We start from the raw sequence: 20,736 nt of genomic DNA, 5'->3' as shown, positions 1-20,736 counted from the left end.
ATGAGTTGGAGAAGGCAGATGATAGGAGAAATGCAGAATTGAGGTATTTGAGAGCACAGAACAATGTAGTACAGAACTGACTAACTATAGGGTCAGGATTAGAGAGGGACAAAGTTGGACTAGGGGTAATAACCTAAGAATGTACTGAGGAGTTGAGGTAATTGGAAGTATCAGTGAATTGGAAGTATCAATGAATAATTATCCATTTTGTGCACCATAACCTGGTTCTTCCCCCAGTCTCTATCCCGGACCCTCTTTTGTCCTGTCCTATCCCTTAATTTTCTTTCTTCTTCATTTATTTTCTCTTCCTTATAATCTCAAAATGATTTCATAAGTTTTTATGAGTTCGATCATTTCAGTTCATATGACTCCAAATCTTATATATTCACTCTATTTTTCTCCTAGCTCAAGACCCATATTAACATTTACCTGCTTGGATAATTCTACTTGGATGCACTGTAGATATTTCAAACTCAACATTTCCCAAATGGAATTAATTTCCATGCCCCATCCACACATTCTTCTTAACTAGCATCTCCTCCAAATGTCTTTATTTCTATTTAGAGCACTCCTAAAGTCACCCAACTTTATCAACCTTAGAATTATGCTTGACATTTTGCTCTGCTTTACTACCTACAAGAAGTCATTTATCTAGATTTGTCAGAAATTCCACAAGATTCCTCACAACTATTCCTTTTTTTTTCTAGTCAGAGAGCCAATACCAACATTCAAACAATGAAGTCCTTCCTTCAATCTCTCTTATCTCCAAATCATTCTCCATCAGCTGTCAAAAAATCTCTGAGAGAGAACTGATAATGACACTTCCTGTTCAAAATTTTTCAGTTGTTCTAGAAAGATTTTACCTGGGGAGTTATGAAGATTGTATTAGATCTTAGAGACATAAGGAATCAAATCAAGTTTTGTTATCTCTTTCTTTATATCTCTCATTTTCCCTTATCTCAACTTACTCTCCCATTGCAAGCCATCATTATCTTTTAATTAGGTGATCTCCCTGCCTCAGATTTGTCCCTAATCCAATCTTTCCTACACATAGACACACAGACAGACACACACAGACACAGACACAGACACAGACACAGACACACTCTCTCTCTCTCTCTCTCTCTTTCATTAAAATCAAGTGACTCCCTACTATCCACAGGATCAAACATAAACTTCTCTACCATACCTCTAAATCTCTCTCTAATAATCTCCACTTTTAAGTTTTCTTCAATTCTCAGCTAAAATTCTACTTTTTACAGGAAGTTTTTCCTGATTCCACTTCATGCTAGTATCAAGTATCCCTCTATTGATTATCTCCAATTTATCTTGTATATGTCTTGCAGTTGGTATGCCTGCAGTCTCCCCCATTAGACTATAAAATTCTTCAGAAGAGGGGCTGCCTTCTAGCTTTCTTTATATTCCCATTGCCTGGTACATAAAAAATGCTTGTAGACTGATTGCTATTAATTTTCCTGGGCCAAAATGTTGAAAACCTGATCAGAGGAAAATCATCACATCTTAAAGTCCTACTTCTTCTGCATTATTATTCTCAACTTGTTGCTTTATAATATGGCTTTGGTAATACTACATAATATCAAAGGTATGCTTATAAAAAGAAGAAAGATAAATTTTAAAAAACTAATCAAAATAGATGTCCACATAAATTTGGTAGATTCTAAGTACTAGAAATATCCTGAAAAGACAGGTTCCTCATTGATGCTGAAGAAATATTTTAAAAATGAATTACCTTTTGATGATCTATTGTATTTGAAGACGTACAACCTGCAATGCAGGGAGAGAAATACTGGAGACTGTCTCTTCCACAGACAGGATAATAAAATGAGCGAGAACAATAACACCTCAAATTACAAGGGGCTGTGATGTTTCCTATGCTTTCTGCTCTGTAAGAAACAAATTGAATCTCTGTTTTATAAGTTAATGGTCACTTTAAAATGTAGGTGTCCATCTAAAAATGAGATCACTACAGAACAGTCATGCTTACAGGTCATATAGTTTACTGTAAGAAGTTCTACTAATAAGCTTGACATTACTCTAAAGAAAAAAAAAGATTTGTTTACATTTTACTTACTATATATATATATAATATTTTTATTAATAAAAAGAGTTGCATAATTAGGCTATAGCATATTGTATAGTAGAAAAGGCACTGGCTCTGAAGTTAAAAAGACAAATTCAAATTTCATCTCTATGATTATTACCTATATAACTTTGGCAAAGCTATTTAACTTCTCTATACTTCAGTTTTTAGTTATAAAATAAGAGGTTGGATTAGATGGCCTCTTAAGTAACTTCTAGTTTTAGATCTATCATCCTCTGATTGAATTTATAATCAATCAATCAATGAAGAAGAATTAATAAAGCATCTACTATCTGCCAGGCACTATGCTAAGTTATAGAGATAGAAAAACAAAAGGGCAATAATCCTTGAATTGAAGGGACTTATATTCTAATAGAGTGATAATGTTATGTTGTTTGGGAATATATAAAATAGATAAAAGGGAACCTTGAGGGACAGTTATTACAAATGGTTTATCATGTGTAGAGGAAGGGAACCAAGAAACATTTTATTTTGAAATTTGGCTTGAACTGAGTCTTGGAAAAACAGAGAAAGATATCCTAGGCATAGTGTAAAAAGATACAGGAATGGGAGGTCAAACAAAAGAACACTTTGTCTAAACTACTGAGCATGAGTGGGAGGGACTCTCTTGAATGTCTGTGGAGAAGAAAAGAGAAGAGGAAGAGAAGAGAAAGAGGAAAGGAAGAGAAGAGAAGAGAAGAGAAGAGAAGAGAAGAGAAGAGAAGAGGAGAGGAGAGGAGAGGAGAGGAGAGGAGAGGAGAGGAGAGGAGAGGAGAGGAGAGGAGAGGAGAGGAGAGGAGAGGAGAGGAGAGGAGAGGAGAGGAGAGGAGAGGAGAGGAGAGTAGAGGAGAGGAGAGGAGAGGAGAGGAGAGGAGAGGAGAGGAGAGGAGAAGAGAAGAGAGAGAAGAAGAGAAGAGAAGAGAAGAGAAGAGAGAAGAGAAGAGAAGAGAAGAGAGAAGAGAAGAGAAGAGAAGAGAAGAGAGAAGAGAAGAGAAGAGAAGAGAAGAGAAGAGAAGAGAAGAGAAGAGAAGAGAAGAGAAGAGAAGAGAGAAAGAGAGATCCAGATAGAGAGACAGAGAAAGAGAGAGAGAGAGGGGAAGGGAAAAAGAGAGAGGCAGGGGGGAGGGAAGAAAAGGGAGGAAGGGAGAAGAGAGAGTGGGGGAGGGGGGAAAGAGAGAGAAGGAGGAGGGGAAGGAGGGAGAAGGAAGGGATAGTGAGGGAGAGAAGTAAAATAAGGCTTCAAAGGTAGATAGGGGTCATATTGTGGAAGAGTTTTAAATAGCAAAGAATAGATTTTATATTTTGTTCTAAAGATAATAAGGAACCATAAAATTTTATTGAGTATGGGGGTGACAATGATCATTTTGTGCTTTCAGAAAATCACTTTGGCAATTATATGGAAAGAGACTACATCAATACTCCAGATGAAACTTGATTATGTGACTGGAGAGAAAAAGTATATGACAACATGTAGAGGTAAGAAATAAGACCTGGTAACTGATTGGATTTGTGAGTTGATTGTAGGTGAGGAGTGGAAAAGGATAATTACAAGGTTGCTAATCTGAGTGAATGAAACAATGGTATTATCCTTAACAGAATAATCAAATTTAAATGAGATGTGGATTTTGGGAATAAGTTCTGTTTTAAACATTTTTAGTTTGATATATAGTTTGAGTTCAGCCAGTTCAAAATTTCCACTAGTCATTTCTGGATGTATAACTAGAGCTTACGGGAAAGAATAAGTTTGAATATATAGATCTGGGAATCATCAGCATAGAGAGGACAGTTAAGATCTTATGAGGCTGTCAAGTAAGAAAATATCGATAAAGAAGAGAGATATGGTAGAGCCTTGGGATAGATCCATAGTAAGGGAATACATGTACATATCACGATCTAGGAAAAAAGAATGAAGAATTGTGATCAGATAAGTAGGAGAAGAACCAAGAGTATACAATGTCATAAGAATCCAGAGAGCAGATACATATCATATTGTCTGAAGCCTCACAAATTAATATTTCTAAGAGCAATTCAGATTAGAAAAAGAGGGAAAGGAAAATATAGAATGAAATATATTAATTAATAATATAGAAACTAGGCAAGAGGACGTATTTCTGAAGTTTTATCCCCTGAAGAACTCAAGAATGAAGAAAGAAAAGTATGTGAAAGAAGAGGTCAAAGTAAAAGAAAAAATCTTGGAAAACTACACTGCAAAATGTAAGTTATTTAAAATAAGAAATTAGCAAGTAGTAGGGAAAGGGAAATCTGAATTATTCATTTAAATGGGTAGGAAAATAGAAAAATCAAAAAAGAGGGAGAAAAAGATAAAAAAGAGAAAGGAAAAAATAAACAACTTAGGAAAGTTCAAAGAATTTGGGAAAAGGAGAAAAAACTGAGCAGGGATGTATATACAAAGAACAACTAGTCCCAAGCTAGTTTAATCAAAACTAATCTTAGGTACAAAGTACAGAGTTAAAAGAAAACAAGAATAAAAAAGAAACAAATAGAATAAAATGCAAGCCTAACATTCATAACTTAATCAATAGATTTAGCAATCCAATAAAATGAAAGAGTGGCAAATATATTAGGAAACAAATCCTAAAAATAGTCTTTGTAAGAGAAATACATTTAAAAACTTAGATAAAGAAAATTAGAGAGACTAGAACAAAGTCAGTAAGCATTAGTTGATTTCAAAATCACAGTTATCAGTAGCAAGGAAATGCTATCTTACAAAAAAAAATGCTCAGTATGAAGAGATTTAAATTGGAAAAATAGAACAACTGGTTTCATTTAAGAGAACGATATCTAAATTCATAAAGGAAAAGTTAACTATAGTATACAAAAAAGGAATAATTAAAAATGTAAATATTAATATTACTCTCTAGTGCTAGATGAGGCTAACAAAGATGAACAGAAAGGAAAATATAAAACTAAATAAACTGAGAACTTATGGAAAGTTGAAAGACTTGTGGAATTTTCTGAATATGAACTTTAAAGAAAATAGATCATTTTTAGCCCAATTTATATTTCATAGTACCATATGATATTATTGCAAAAAGAGACTATGTGGCAGGCACTAGAGAAAAATTATATATAAATATAGTAAACCACAATCTTTTACAGATGAATAATGTAATAAAACAAGGAATATGAATTATATAAACTATAGACCTAAATGGCAAATTAATAAAAACAGCCTAAAATACAGTCAAAGGTTAAATCATAATGGCAATTATATGAAAGAGATAAGACAACATAAAAAATGGGGTATACATAAATTAGTCTTCAGAGAAAAAAATCTCTCTGAATAAATATGTTAACTAAATGGAAAAAAGATTAGTAAAATGAATAAGCAATAGGAAACAAAAGAAAGACAAACCTAAAATAAGAACAAAAGAGGAACTAGATAAAATAGAAAACAAAATGAATACAGAATTGAAAAATAAAACTAAAATCTGATTTTTTTAAAAAAAGATAACAAAATCATTAATCCTTTATGTAATATGATAAAAAAAAAGGAAAGGAAGGAAAATTACATTATCAGAATTAAAAAACAAACATAAATATAATCAGAGTAGAGAAAAATAAAAAATTAGCTTTTTGAACTTACAAATTTTAGTACCCAAATTAACTACGCAAAGAACAAAGCAAAATTTATACTTGAAGGATAAAGCAAAGACATTGGAATATAGATAAACGACACTAAATGAATAATTAAAAAGTTAAATAAAATTCTAGAAAAAGAACACAGCAATACTGACCATATTACATTTAAATCATGGATTTGAGAATGGTTCAACATGAGATACAATTAAAGTAATAAATCATGTGAAAAACAACAACAAAAACCCCACCACATCATTGTTACAGATATTGATACAGAAAAAGTCCCTGACACACATTCTTAATGCCTTAAGCCTTATAAAACATAGGTTAAAAAGGGTTATTTTTAATATGATAAAAAGCATATAAAGCCAAAAGACAGGATTATCTGCAATGTGGATATACTAGAAATTTTTCCAGAAATATAATATAGACAAATATTTTGATTCTTCACTATCAGTTGACAATTCTAAAAATGCTAATTATAGCATTAAGAAAAGTAACATCCATTAGGGAAAAATCAAAATTACTCCTATGTGCTAATGAAATGGTAGTTTATTTATAAAGTCCTAGAGAATCAGCAAAGAAATTTCCTAAAGATATAAATTATCTTCTGCAATGTTTCAAGTTACAAAATAAGTCAACAGTAGCATAAAATCAATGCATATAATAACAAAATTCAGGAAGAAAATAAAATAGAATGGGAAGGTTTTTCAAAATAACTACAAGAAGCACATCTATTTAATCCACCTAAACACACCTAAAGCAATCATTAAATAATCATTAAAGAAATAAAAAAATGACTCTAAGATGTTTGTGGTTAGATGCTCCAACAGAATGATGATGTCTAGTTAACAGATTTGGTATAATGCAAATCTAAAGCAGAACAAAATAACTACTCATTTTGAAGGGAAAAAAAGGACTAGAATGTCAAGATAAATTTTTAAAAAATAAAATGAAGGGGAAATAGTATTTCCAGACCTTAAATTATATTATAAAGTTTCAATCATCAGAACAATTTCATATTGGTAAATAATAGAAAGCAGATCTATGGAAGAGATTGGTTAAGAAAGAATCAGAAAAAAATCAAACTCAATAACTCAAGTTTTTGATAAACAGAGCATAGGAGGGGAAAGTTATTTGACAAAAACTGCTGAGAAAACTAGACATTAGGTTTAAATAAAAAACTTATAGCACATAAACTGTGTGTGTGTGTGTGTGTGTATAAATATAACACACACACACATTTATATGTATATACATGCATACACATACATATATAGATAAGGAAGATCTAAATTAAGCCAGGGTTGCATATAATCCAAAGTGAAATAGATAATTTAATCATTACTAATTATATATTCCATTTATAGCAGTACTTTTTGTGATATCAAAGCACTGGGAACAAGGTAGACGCACATCATTTAAGGGATAGGTAAAAATTGTGGCAACGAGTTATTTTTTTTCTTTTATTAATAATAGCTTTTTATTTTTCAAAATACATGCAAAGATAATTTTCAACATTCACCTTTGCAAAATCTTGTATACTATATTTTTCTCCTTCCCTCCCCATCTTCCCCCTTCCCTAGATAGTAAATAATCCAATACAAGGTAAACATGTACAATTCTTCTAAACATATACTACACACACACACACACACACACACACACAAACACATACACAAATCAGATCAGAAAAAAAGAGAGAAAAAAACAAGGAAGCAAACAAAAAGCCCTCGCAAAGGTAAAAATACTATGTTGTGATCCACACTCAGTCCCCACAGTCCTCTCTCTGGATGCAGATGGCTCTCTCTATAAGTCTACTGGAATTGGTCTAAATCATTTCACTGTTGAAAAGAGCCATGTCCATCAGAAATGATCATCATATCTTCTTGCTGCTGTGTACAATGATCTCTTGGTTCTGCTCATTTTACTAAGTATCAGTTCATGCAAATCTCTCCAATCCTTTTTAAAATCATCCTGCTGATTTTTTCTTATAGAACAAGAATATTCTATAACATTCATATACTATAACTTATTCAGCCATTCACCAATTGTTGGCATCCATTCAGTTTCCAGTTTCTTGCCACTATAAAAAGGGCTGCTACAAATATTTTTGTACATGTAGGTCCCTTTCCCTCCTTTATGATCTCTTTGTGATACAGACCCATAGAGAGACTGCTAGATTAAAGGTTTGATAGCCTTTGGGCATAATTCCAAATTGCTCTCCAGAATGACTGGATCGGTTCACAATTCCACCAACAATGTATTTGTGTTTCAGTCTTCCCATATCTCTTCCAGCATTTGTCATTATCTTTTCCTGTCATCTTAATGGCAAAGTGTTATAATGGAATATCACTGTATGTAAGAAAAAAGTAATATGGAAAATTCAAAAAAATGGAAAAACTTACATGAATTGATGGACAGTGAAATAAGCTTAGACCTAAGTAAGTATAGTTAGTGATTTTAACAATGTTAATTAAAAGAAAAAAATTAAATAAGTACTATATAATTACAACAACCAAGCTTTGCACTATAGAAGAGAACATGTGTTATAAAAACCAAGGTTGGTATCAAAAAGATTTGAGTGTACCTTTCCCCTACCTTTGTATAGGCAAGAACTACTGATTCTGAATGATTAATGTACTGTTGAGTTTTGTAAAGTTTTTAGTTTTGCTGAACTGGTTTTAAAAAAAAAAAAAACTTAAAAGATAATAATATTACAAAAAAGAAGATGAACTTTGTTTTTTGAAAATCTGGGGACTATGAATACAGAAATATTACATAGCTTTCAAATTGGTTTAATGTACTGGTTATTCTGATTGCACTGCTTTTTCTTCTCTATTTTTGTTCTTTATTACAAAATAGAGTTTAATGGACAGGGTGGGGAGAACAGGATATGAAGATGATGTAAAAATACAATGCAGTAATAAAACGTTAAGAAATGAACATTGGATAGACACAGAAAACTGATGAAACATTTAATTCAACCATGTTCATGCATTATAGTTAATAAATATTGCATAAGTTTCTAGATATGGTTCTGAGATATTTTTTTTCTTTTTTACAAGGAAAGGTTTTATGAGCATTGGTGTTATTGAAAAATGACTGTAGCGAGATGAGCAGAACCAGGAGATCATTATACACTTCGACAACGATATTGTATGAGGATGTATTCTGATGGAAGTGGATTTCTATGACAAAGAGACCTGAGTTTCAATGGATAAATGATGGACAGAAACAGCTACACGCAAAGAAGGAAAACTGGGAAACGAATGTGAACTATTTGCATTTTTGATTTTCTTCCCGAGTTATTTTTACCTTCTGAATCCAATTCTCCCTCTGCAACAGGAGAACTGTTTGGTTCAGCGAATATGTATTATATCTAGGATATACTGCAACATATTTAACATATATAGGACTGCTTGCCATCTTGGGGGGGAGTGGAGGGAGGGAGGGGAAAAAACGAAACATAAGCGAGTGCAAGGGATAATGTTGTAAAAAATTACCCTGGCATGGATTCTGTCAATACAAAGTTATTAAATAAAAAAAAAAAGAAGAAAAATGACTGTAGCAATAAAAAATGCAAAAGGAGGTTTTTTTTATGAAGGTGGGCAAATGGTATGATCATCTATTCCTAATTATATAAAATGAAGTGTCTGCATTCTCTTCAGTAACTAGATGAGCTTAATGTTAAATGATTAGATTTTGATCTTTTTCTACATGATTTCCTTTAACTTCCTTGAATATGAAATACAAACTCCTTCAGTGGAACGTGCAGTAAATTTATAAAGTTTTGGTTTATGTGAGTGTTAGAGCTTTGGGACCTACATGTTTCTTTTCCTTCCCCAGCAAGAATATGAAATAACCCTCTATCAAAAATCATATTCCTAATAATATATGTATAATCTTTGTTTTAAAAATGTACTGTTTTGGTATACGTATACCAAGATTGTACATCTATATTACAATATGCTCAAAATAAATATATAACCTAAATATTAAGAATTTTATCATTTTTAAAAAGAGAACAAGATTAGATACTTTTCATAGCTATGGCTAAGAATCATTTGATTTTTAAAATAAAACAAGGTTAGTGATAAAACAGGTCCTTTTAATCATATGAAATTTGCACATGGAAAATTAACAATTAGAAAACTATCTGCAGAAGGAAAAAAAAAAGTTTTTGGTCCAACAAACTTTGATAAGTATCTAATATCCAAATATAAATGCATTTTGCAAGATACAGCACCATACAAGACCAAAAGCTGTCCCACAATAGTTAAATAATCCAAAGATATGAAAAGATCTTAAAAGAATTGAAAACTATTGAGAATATGAAATACTATTCTAAGTCATTATTAAGAGAAATGAAAATTAATGAAATAGAATAAGATATTAATTATCCATGCTTTTTCCCAGTTATAATTATTCCATTTCATCATGCCCTATAGAACCCCCTGCTCTCTTCTCAAAAAAGTCTCATACATTTTGAAATTATTTACCAACATTCAATTTATTTCTTTACTCTGTTTGAAATCTGGCTCTACTCTGAGAACATATCTTTTGCAAACTTCCATTATAGTATATTCTTCCAATTAGATTTCCTGATTTACAAAACTGATGTGAAGGATAAGTATACTCTTTGAGGGATGAATTAAGTCACTTCCTCTATTACCATTACCTCAATGACTTTATTCCCTTGAGGAAATGAGATATAAATCATTATTTTAAAAAATTTTCCCTTTATCCTTGTTGCTCTGTCAACATAACCTAGCCATTTTCCAAAATTTTAAAAGAAGTTCATACTTTATTTTACACTTAGATAATTCAGTATTCATTAATAACCTTTAAAATACCTTGAATTCTCAATTCTAGGGATTACTTCTTTAACTCAAAGGACTCTTTTCTTCATACCACTTCAGAATAATAATATGGTCACTTCTTGAACTTCAATATTTCTAAGACTGAAATTTTAAAATCTCATTTTCCAACTGATATCTCCTAGTTTTCCAGTGACAATCAATCTACTTTTAAACTTTACTGCAACTTTCAGTCTCCTGACTTGTTCCTATTTTAGCTGTCTATTTCTTCCACTGTGGCTTTCCATACCTTCAAACTTTGATCTCTAAAACTGTATTATTTGTTAATTATCCCTACACCTCCCAGGCCCCCATCTCGTTTTTCCATTCTGACTTTATGGCTACTGAATACTAATGAAGGAAGAAAAAAAAAAAAGCAAAACTGAGTCAATTTTACATAGTAAAATTAATAGGAGAAAGGCACAATGTGCTGAATATCACTTTCATCTGAAATGTTTAATGAGGGAAGAACACATGCATATTTAACATAAGAAAGTAGGCTAGAAAATATTTAAATGATGGGGACTTAGATGGGGGTAGATTAAGGGAGACAGTAGTTAAAAACAAAAGACTTTTAAAGAGAGAATGGGGGGAAGAGAAGGAAAAGCAAGAGAATAGAATGGAGGGAAATTCATATGTAATAATAAAAATTATGAATGTGAAGAACTCACCCATGAAACAGAAGGGGATAGAAAAATGGATTAGAGATTAGAATCCAGCATGTTGTTTACAAGAAATACACTTGAAGAAAGATTCACATAAAGTTAAAGAGGCTGAGGTAGAATCTGTTATTCTTCAATTGAAAGAAAAGACTATGAGGTAGCAATTAAAATCTCAGACAAAATAAAAGTTAAAAATAGACCTAATTATGGATAAATAAGAAAATTGCATTTTGCTAAAAGGTACATAGAAAATGAAGGTCAATACCAAAATGTATGTACCACATAGCATAGCAAGTAAATTCTTAAAGGAAAAGTTAAATAAGTTAATCATTTAGGAGAAAAATAGTAAAAGCTATAATAGTAAGGGACCTCAACTGAGGCTTCTCATACCTAAATTAAAAAAAAAAAAGATTTGGCTATATGGTATAATGAATCTGAGCAAAACCTACTTCTGATACATACTGGTTTTGTAACCTTGGGTAAATCACTTAACTTTTCAGCCCCCTAGGCAACTCTCATAGACTTTTAAAATTTGGATCAGGTACTGATCTGCAGTGATAGAAAAATTTTCCTCTCTGGGAATTCTCTATAATTATGAAAATACAATTCAAAGTCCAAAAATTAATGGATCAAGACTTAGCTGAGACTTTGCTGTTGTTTTACATTCCTATTCTGTCTTGATTGTTGTATATTCCATAGTGAACATTTCAAACTTTTGCAGTTCTCTCAATGCCAACCATGCAAATGGCTCAGATAGCAATAATATTTTAGCACATGATCCTAGCTTCCCACTTCACTGAGATCATTTGATATGGATTCCCTCAATTTCCTGCCGCCTTTATTAATCAAACCTTACAAAATTACAACTTCTCCTCATTCCCTCCAATAACATAAGAGATATTCTATCAATAATGCAAGCTACTCTAATTGTACTCTTGATTTCTTTCCTACATCTCCTAATACCTTGCTCCAGTAGTTAATCCTATTTTTCATAATTTTCAATTTTTTCCTCACCAGTTACCATCTTCTCATCTATAAACATGCTGAGATCCTTTTCCTCTTCTTTCCTGATACACTGAAAAGCTGTCAATCACTTTTTCACAATCTTTTTTCCTCAATACTAGATGATTTGACTTCCACCACATTATTTACTAAATTTGTTTAAATGACCTCCTAATTACCTCATGACCATTTTTTAGTTTTCATTCTTAACTTTTTCACTTTTCAACACTCTTGAACACTCACCCTTAGATATTCTCTCTTCCTGGGGGGCAGAGCCAAGATGGCAGAGAGAAGACCTGGCTCCATGTAATCTCCAAGCTTCCCTCAAAGCAATAGCAAATTAAGCCTCTGAACTGGTTTTGGAGTGACAAAACCCACAAATATTTGGAATACAACAAATTTCCAGAAGAAGAAACTCTGGAAGAACCTCAGAAAAGGTCTGTTTCAATCAAGCAGGGAGAGAGCCTGCCAAGCCAAGATAGCAGTGCAGGGAGCCCAGAGCCCAGAGCCGGGGCAGGAAGCCAGGGTGGTATAGTGTGTGTGTACTGGAGGAGGTTCTTAGGCTACTCTCTCCTGATTAGAAGGCAGTGAATCAGCAGATTTGCTGTGAGACACCCAAAGCAAATACAAAAGGCAAACTGTGAGCGACCTGGCTGGGCCTACCCAATATCATAAGTCAGTCAGCAGCATTGGCCCCAGGGTGAAGTAAAGTGGCTCTCACAACTTTGCTTTTTGAGACCTAACCATTAAAAAAAATGAGCAAAAAAGGAAAAAGGACTCTGACTTGTGATCTCACATGTAATCTCACCTACCTTGGTGATATAATCACACCTGCTTAGCCTGTGCATAGCTTGCTATTTCCAAGCTATACTTTTTCAGGCATTCTGGCCTGCTCAATCTGCACTCAATTTACAGTAATTCATGTCATTCTGACCTGGCACAAACCCCCACTTAAGTATGCTATTGGCCGACAGAGGCGGGGAAGCTTCAGGAGCAAAAGACATTATGGGAATGGATCTGCAGGAATGATAAGTCACCTCTTAGGAGGAGAGACAGTTTGTCTGAGAATGTTAAAGTTTCTCCTTGAACACAACTTTCACACAGTCTCTTTATACACTGACTAATTTATCTACTTTTTGTTTACATTTTGTGTTTCCTTAGCAACATTGTGGTTAAAAAGCATGTAAGAGCACAGTTAATGATAATAAAGGACTCTATTCTTGTTACTACTTTACTTTGGAAGAATACCAGTGTTTTTTTGTCTTTCTTTCTCTCAATTTTCATGATCTCTGTGAGAGCCAGAACAGCTGGTCTGATTTCTGGCATTTTCACAGGTTGTGCATTCCACACTGACCACACAGTTTTTTTTTTTTTTTTAAATAACTTTTTATTGATAGAACCCATGTCAGGGTAATTTTTTACAGCATTATCCCTTGCATTCACTTCTGTTCCGATTTTTCCCCTTCCTCCCTCCACCCCCTCCCCCAGATGGCAAGCAGTCCTTTACAACCACACAGTTTTTATGAAAAAAGAGAAGAACAGACTTCAAACCCTGAGGATCCTAAAGGCAAATCAACTCCAGATGAAGCCCCAAAGGATGATATGAGTTGGTCCTTATCTCACAAGGCTCTCTTGGAATAATTCAAAAAGGATCTTAAAAGACAATTAGAAGAAAAATGGGGAAAGGAAATGAGATCTTTGCAAGAGAGTATGGAAAGGGAAAAATGGAAAAACAGAAATTATCTAAAGAAAACTCCTTAAAAATAGCCAAAATAGAAAATTTGATCTTCAAATACACAACTTAGGAGAAATATAAAAAGGTAAAAAGGAAAGAAAAAATAACTTTCTCTTAAAAGTTAAAAAGTTTATATCCCTATGTGGGAAGATGCTATGTTTAACTCTTGAGATCTGTATCACTGTTACGGGTACAGGTATAGGTACAGGTTAGAGGGTACAGGTATAATTTGATTTTATTGTGATTTTAAAAAGAAATTAGAGGAAGAAATGTGATTATACTAGAAGAAGAGGAAAACTGAATTAAAATGAAATAAATCACATCTCATGAGGCAAAAAAGACCTACTGCAATTGAGGGAAAGAAGGTGGGGGGGGAGATGAGCATTGTACAAATCTTACTCATCAGATCTGGTTCAAAGAGAGACTATCAGACACATTTAGCTTTACAAAGAAGCTTGTTTCACCTCATAGGGAAGTAGAAGGGGAAGGGAGATAGAGGAGGGAGATAGGAAGGGGGGGAGGCTAATAGAAGGGAAAACAGAAGTAGGAGAAAGGTATAAGAAAGAGGGAGGGGCTGCAAAAGGGGAGGGCTGTTTGAGGGAGGAGATGATCAGTAACAAAATACTGGAGAGGAGGAAAAGGGGGGAAAAGAGAAAAATATAACAGGGTAAACAAGATGGCAGGAAATAGAGAATTAGTAATTTTATCTATGAATATGAATGGGATGAACTCTCCCATAAAATAGAATCAGACAGCAGACTGGATTAAAAACCAGAATCTTACAATTTGTTGTTTACAAGAAACTCATTTGAAGCAGAGTGATATATTTAGAGTAAAGGTAAAAGGCTGGAGCAGAATCTATTATGCTTCAACTGAGATTAAAAAAAAAAAAAAAAGCACAGGTAACAATCCTGATCTCAAATCAAGCAAAAGCAAAAATAGATCTAATTAAAAGAAATAAGGTAGGAAACTACATCTTGCTAAAGGATACTATAAATAATGAAGTAATATCAATACTAAACATATATGCACCAAGTGGTATAGCATCCAAGTTCCTAGAGAAGTTAAGAGACTTGCAAGAAGAAATAGATAGCAAAACTATACTAATGGGAGATCTCAACTTTGTTCTCTCAGAACTAGATAAATTGAACCCCAAAATAAATTAAGAAAGAAGTTAAGGAGGTAGATATTTTCTCTTCCTGTGATTTTAGAGACACTTTTTTTTTTTTTTTAACCAATTCACTTTTTATTTCCCTAATCACTTCTTCATTATCTCTTTTCTATAATTACCTTTTCTCTCTCATCTTTACTGTATAGTCTTTTTTACAGTTTCTCAAAGGATGCATCCTTGGCCTTCTTTAAAAACAATCATCCATGGCAATCTTATTCATTTCAAAGGCTTCAACTACTACCTCTAAATCAACATTTTTACTGTTGCAATTCCAATAGTTTTCTAATGGGCCCACTCAGATCCATTTTCTATCTTTCAATCTATTCTTTATGAACCTATACAAATCCTTCTTATCCATAAATCTCATTCTTTCAAGTTTAATTCAAATGACTTTCATCTGGGAAGCTAAATATAAAGGAGAAAGAATATTTTAGTAGTTTCCCAAAATCTGGGAATCCTGAGCCTAAGACAATAAACAGCAAAAACAAAACAAAACAAAACAAAACAAACTAGGTAACAGGAATACTCTGCAATACTATCTATAAAAGGATCTTTATTACAGCAGGTATAGTACTGCAGAAAAAAATATTTAGTGATATGCAAGCACTTACAGAACAAAAATAGGCAATATCATGATTGAAAAGTTACAGGTATCAGGTAAGTAAAATGATTTTGCATATATAAACATAATAAATATTACAATTATACAAACTGAAAAAAATTCATTTATACATCATATAGATCTCTAATTCTTTTAAAGCATCATGCCTACTACCTTATATAGGAGGGCTTTTCTAACACCTTCAGTTGTTAGTGCTCTCCTAACTCTCAAAATTATTTGATATTCATTCTGAATATAATTTGTATACATAGGTCTATCATTTTCCTCTTCCAATATAAGCTACTTAAGCATAAGGACTATTTCTTTTTTTGTCACTGACAAAGATAATGCTTAATATATAACAAGTACTCAGGACAATGAACTAATGATATGGACATATATGCTCCTCCCTGAAGTCTTTCTCTTTACCTTTGCTCCTCCATTAACATATTTAACCAAATCAGAGCTAACCAACAACATGGGCTTCACTGGTTTTGGAAAGAAAAAAGTCTGACTTGAAACCAATGTATGAGCAAAGTGAAGAAATGCTGAGGGAGCAAAAGAAAAAGGGAAGAACTGCTGAGAGAATCAAGAAACTACATGAGTTTCCTCATTTTTGCAGAATTCAAAGTTGTCTAAGTCTTTAATAAATCCACAATATAAAAATATTGTTTAGTCATTCAAAATTCAGATATCAACTTTTTTTGGATGAGAAGCATACCTATTTCTCAGCTTATAGTCAATTTCAACATCTATATTTCAAAAGTTCTGAGAAATTTATATTGTAAACCAGTTTTTCAAAGTTAGTAAAATCTAGTATTACATTTAGTAATAAATTTTTGCTATTTTATTACTACAAATTTGGCAAGAAATTTAGTGACTTGTATTTTCTTTTTTGGTCATGTATGTTTTCCTTGATAGTTACATTCTGTTGTGTCTTTTCCAGAAAAGTTTGTATTTATAGTAAACTTTTTGGTAGGTTTTTTTTTTTTTTGTTTGTTTGTTTTTAAAGAAATGAGCAATAGAAAATACTTCAAAAAAAATTTAATGTTTTTTTTTTTTTTTTTTTTAAGAAATGAGCAATAGAAAATACTTCAAAAAAAAATTTAATCCTGCTTCTGCCCAGGCTAGGATAGTTTTGTAAAAGAACAACCTATGTTAATTTCTGTATATATGGAGGGAGGAATGCCTGTCTCTTGATTGGATAAGAGAATACTGAATATGATACCTAGCTATGTAAGGGATTTTGTTGTGCTGAAGACATTAGAGAAACTTCAGAGACCCATGAGGGGAGATGGTAAAAACTTGAACGTAGCCAGGAGTTATCAGTCATAAATGTATATGTGAAATGGCCATAACATGTTTCTTGCAATGCTAAAGATTGCTAAGATTCACGTCTGAATGAGATCATTCACCTTCTTCTGATTTGAGCTAAAATTTATCTTGCTTCAAAATATTCAGAGAAAGTTAAAGAGAGAAGGAAGGGGTTAGGATCCAGACTTGTGATGCATGGTTGTTCAAGTCTACAGCTGTCACTATGTAGTAGGATGTAGCCAATCCAACATCACAAGACAAAGCAGCCAGTTGGCTTTGTGAGGGCCCTTTGTTCTTGAACACTTTGACCACATTTTCCTTCTGAAACCCTTGGATCTATTTTCTCTTGACTTTTTTGAGGGGATGATAACAGCCAATAAAAATTTCTTATGTGCAATGCATGGAAAAAAGAAAGGAAGGAAGGAAGAAAAGAAGGAAGGAAGGAAAGAAAGAAGGAAGGAAGGAAGGGAGGGAAGGAAGGAAGGAAAGAAGGAAGGAAGGAAGGAAAAAGGAAGGAAAGAAGGAAGGAAGAAAGGGAGGGAGGGAGGAAGGAAGAGAAGAAGGAATGGAGGGAGGGAGGAAGGAAAGCAGGGAGGGAGGAAGGGAGGGAGGAAAGAAAAAAGAGAGAAAGCGAGAAAGAGAAAGAGCAAGCCTCTGTCTTCAAGGAGCTCACAATTTAATGGGAGGAATAAGGTGTAAATAAATACAAATATTTATGGGATAAATAGGAAATAATTAACAAAAAGAAGGCACTAGAACTAAAGAGCTGTTGCAAAAGGCTTTCTGTAGAACACTGGACTTTAGTTGGGATTTGCAAGAAGCCAATGAAGTAAAGAAGGAAATCAATTATACAGATGGGGAAAAGCCAGAGAAAATAACAAATCAGAATAAAAGTATGAAAGAAAAAAAAAGCAGGAATATCCAATGCCTATTTTGTTTGTTTTCTCTGAAGCTCTGGAAGGATAATGGTTTATAAGAAATTTTTAAAAAGTAAGTAGGAAATGGTAAAGTGTTTACCACAGTGTCTGACATATTAAGTACTTAATCAATACTAATAGATTGATTCCTCCAGGTGTCTTGATTATTTTTTGTTTACTCTATAAAGTGATATAAATATGAAAAATAATACTTTTTATACTACATATTAAAATTATTTCAAGTGAAAAACAAATTTCTTGACTATTCATGATGTGTAGCATAGTACAAAGCTGTCTTGTATATCATCTCCATTTGAGAATTTCTGAAATCCAGAACAACTTTTCTCAGTATAAATGTATTTTTATGAGAGTTCCCTCAATGAGGACTGGACTTACAGGCCCACTGGAAATAAGTAAAAAAAAAAAAAAAATTCTAAAAACACTATTTGAGGGTGAGTTTTAAAGTCTAATGAAAGCAATGAGATTTTATATGCTCACCTGAATTTCTTCTTACAATGGTTTTGGTCTAATTTAATTTCTAGGTGAGTTCCATCAAGGGAAATTTTCTAGTCTTGATATTCTCAACCTTTGAAATGTCCATAGCAAGCATTATTTCATGTTTGGTTAGCAGTTATGTTTTTACTGATGATCTATACACTGTCTATACACTGAACTGTACTGGAATCCAATAAAAAATCAGGTACTTCTAAAGGTCCTTTTTTTTTTTTCTTTCTGAGGACTAATAAAATTTCTGAAGCAACAATTTGTTAGTTCTTAACTTTGATTTTCTTTTTTTGACAGCACTTTCTTTTTCACTTCAGTAAAATTTCAATTTTATTATGAACAAAAAATGATCCTCAAAACACTTTCTTCACTTCCCTACACCAATAGTCATTACCCTATTTTTAAGCATCTGAAGTAACCTTTAAGGCCTATGACTTTTTATGTTCCATTAAGCAATTAATATCCATTCTTTAAAACCACAGAAAATAAATCAGTAAACCATAAATATTTATGAAAAGTCCACTACATGACAGACACTGGGCTAAATGCTAGGGATACAAAAAGAGGTAAAAGAAGTCCTTGCCCTCAAGGAACTCACAATCTAATAAGGGGAGACAACATGCAAACAAATATATACAAAACAAGCTAAATACAGGATAACTAGGAAATAATTAACAGAGAGAAGCCACTAAAATTAGAGGGGTTTGGAAAAATTTCTTATATAAGATAGGATTTTAGATGGAACTTAAAGGAAGTAGGCAAATTTGAGGAGAGCATTCCGGAAATGGCCAACAGCCAAAGAAAATGCCTGGAACTGAGACATGGAGTCTCTTGTTTGTGTAGCAGTGGGAGGCCAGTGTCACTAGATTCAGAGACAAGAGAGATTCATTTACGAAAAACAGTAAAGCAGAGGCTTGAAGTGAAGTGAAGCTGCCTACTCTAGCTAGTTTAGTTCTTCATTTTACAGATGAGGAACTGAGACATGAAGAAGTTGCAGCTTACCCAATGTCATTAGTGTAGCCAATGAGAGCACCAAGGTGGGAGAATTTAGAGAGAAAAGAGGGTGTAGCACAGAGGCAGAGGCAAGGTAAGAGAAAAGGAATTTAAAGCAAAAGAACAGTATTAGAGTTGAACTGGTTTACCAAAGTGTTGAGACAAAGAAGAAAGAATGTGTCCATAGCAGGAGTGATTGACTAGAAAAGTAATGAGGAATGGAGAAACTACAGGTTACAGTGAGAATGAACAAAAAGTTAAGAAGAAGAAAGAATAAAGAAAGATGAAGTGATAAGTGATTGTGATTAGGTGAAGGATTTTTGAAATTCATAAACATGGGATAACTATCCTATGGGCAACTAAGTGGGGGAAATAGTCATATATGGGTTGAGGACACTGAGAAATGAGAAAGGTAGGGAATTTGCACAAACATCAATTTGTATATGAAGTCCCCTGGTATAAAGGCAGAATTGAAATAGATGAAGAGGTTGAGTCAAGCACTAAATTCCCTAAAGTGAGAATGACTCACGGGGTTAGGAGATAATGGCTACCAGAGACAAATTTAGATAGTGTGAAACTCAAATGGTGGTTAGGGGAAATTTTCTGTATTTAAACAAGAGATTTATAAACTTTTGGAGTTCTGGACACATTAAGCAGTCCAATGAAGACTACAGAACACTTCTTTGAATGATGTTTTAAAATTCATAAATTAAAATTTATGAGGTTTCAAAGGAAATCAATTATATTGAAACACACTTACCAAATATGTAAAAGTTCAGACTCCAAGTTAAGACTATCTGCTCAAAATGCTTTACAGAAATCAAAGAGAGAAAGAAAAAAAAATCAATTAACTAGGTATAAAACTGCAGTAAGGTCCTAATTAATGTGAATAATAAATACTGAAAAATGATGGTATTATTCAGTCACTCAATTTGAAATTGTAAAAAATAAAATAAATATAGGAATTGGTACCAACCAAATGGAAATATGTGCTTCCAATTTGAAAAAATGTGACTACTACACAAGATTATTTACAATAAGAGACTTAGTTGTAAACAAAACAACAGAAAAACCCACAATTACCATATATACTTGAGTATAAGCCAACCCGAATATAAGCCGAGGCCCCTAATTTTAACCCAAAATCTGGGAAAACTTATTATATCAGTAGGTTTAGGTAGCACACCGGTGCCCGCAGAGGAGGAGAGCGGTTGCCAGCTTTAGTATACAGTCCAGTTACCAACTGTGATACTACAGGAACAGCCATATCACTG

At 33.0% G+C, this 20,736-nt stretch overlaps 1 protein-coding gene across 5 annotated transcripts in view; it reads right to left on the bottom strand.

Annotated features, from left to right (window-relative positions):
- Positions 1–20,736, bottom strand: part of LOC127560571 (solute carrier organic anion transporter family member 4C1-like) — a 177,497-nt gene that overhangs the window by 64,833 nt on the left and 91,928 nt on the right. For all 5 annotated transcript variants that reach the window (XR_007953364.1, XM_051995280.1, XM_051995289.1 and 2 more), the window contains one exon: positions 1,751–1,904. Coding sequence is in view for 4 of the 5 variants with exons in the window: in XM_051995280.1 (XP_051851240.1) it covers positions 1,751–1,904 (154 nt within the window). In the remaining variant the exon portion in view is untranslated. The remainder of the gene's footprint in view (positions 1–1,750; positions 1,905–20,736) is intronic.

The sequence above is a fragment of the Antechinus flavipes genome, chromosome 1 (assembly GCF_016432865.1).
Source record: "Antechinus flavipes isolate AdamAnt ecotype Samford, QLD, Australia chromosome 1, AdamAnt_v2, whole genome shotgun sequence".
Taxonomy (NCBI): domain Eukaryota; kingdom Metazoa; phylum Chordata; class Mammalia; order Dasyuromorphia; family Dasyuridae; genus Antechinus; species Antechinus flavipes.
Note: the sequence above shows the minus strand (reverse complement) of the source record. Positions and strands in the feature narration are given on the sequence as shown.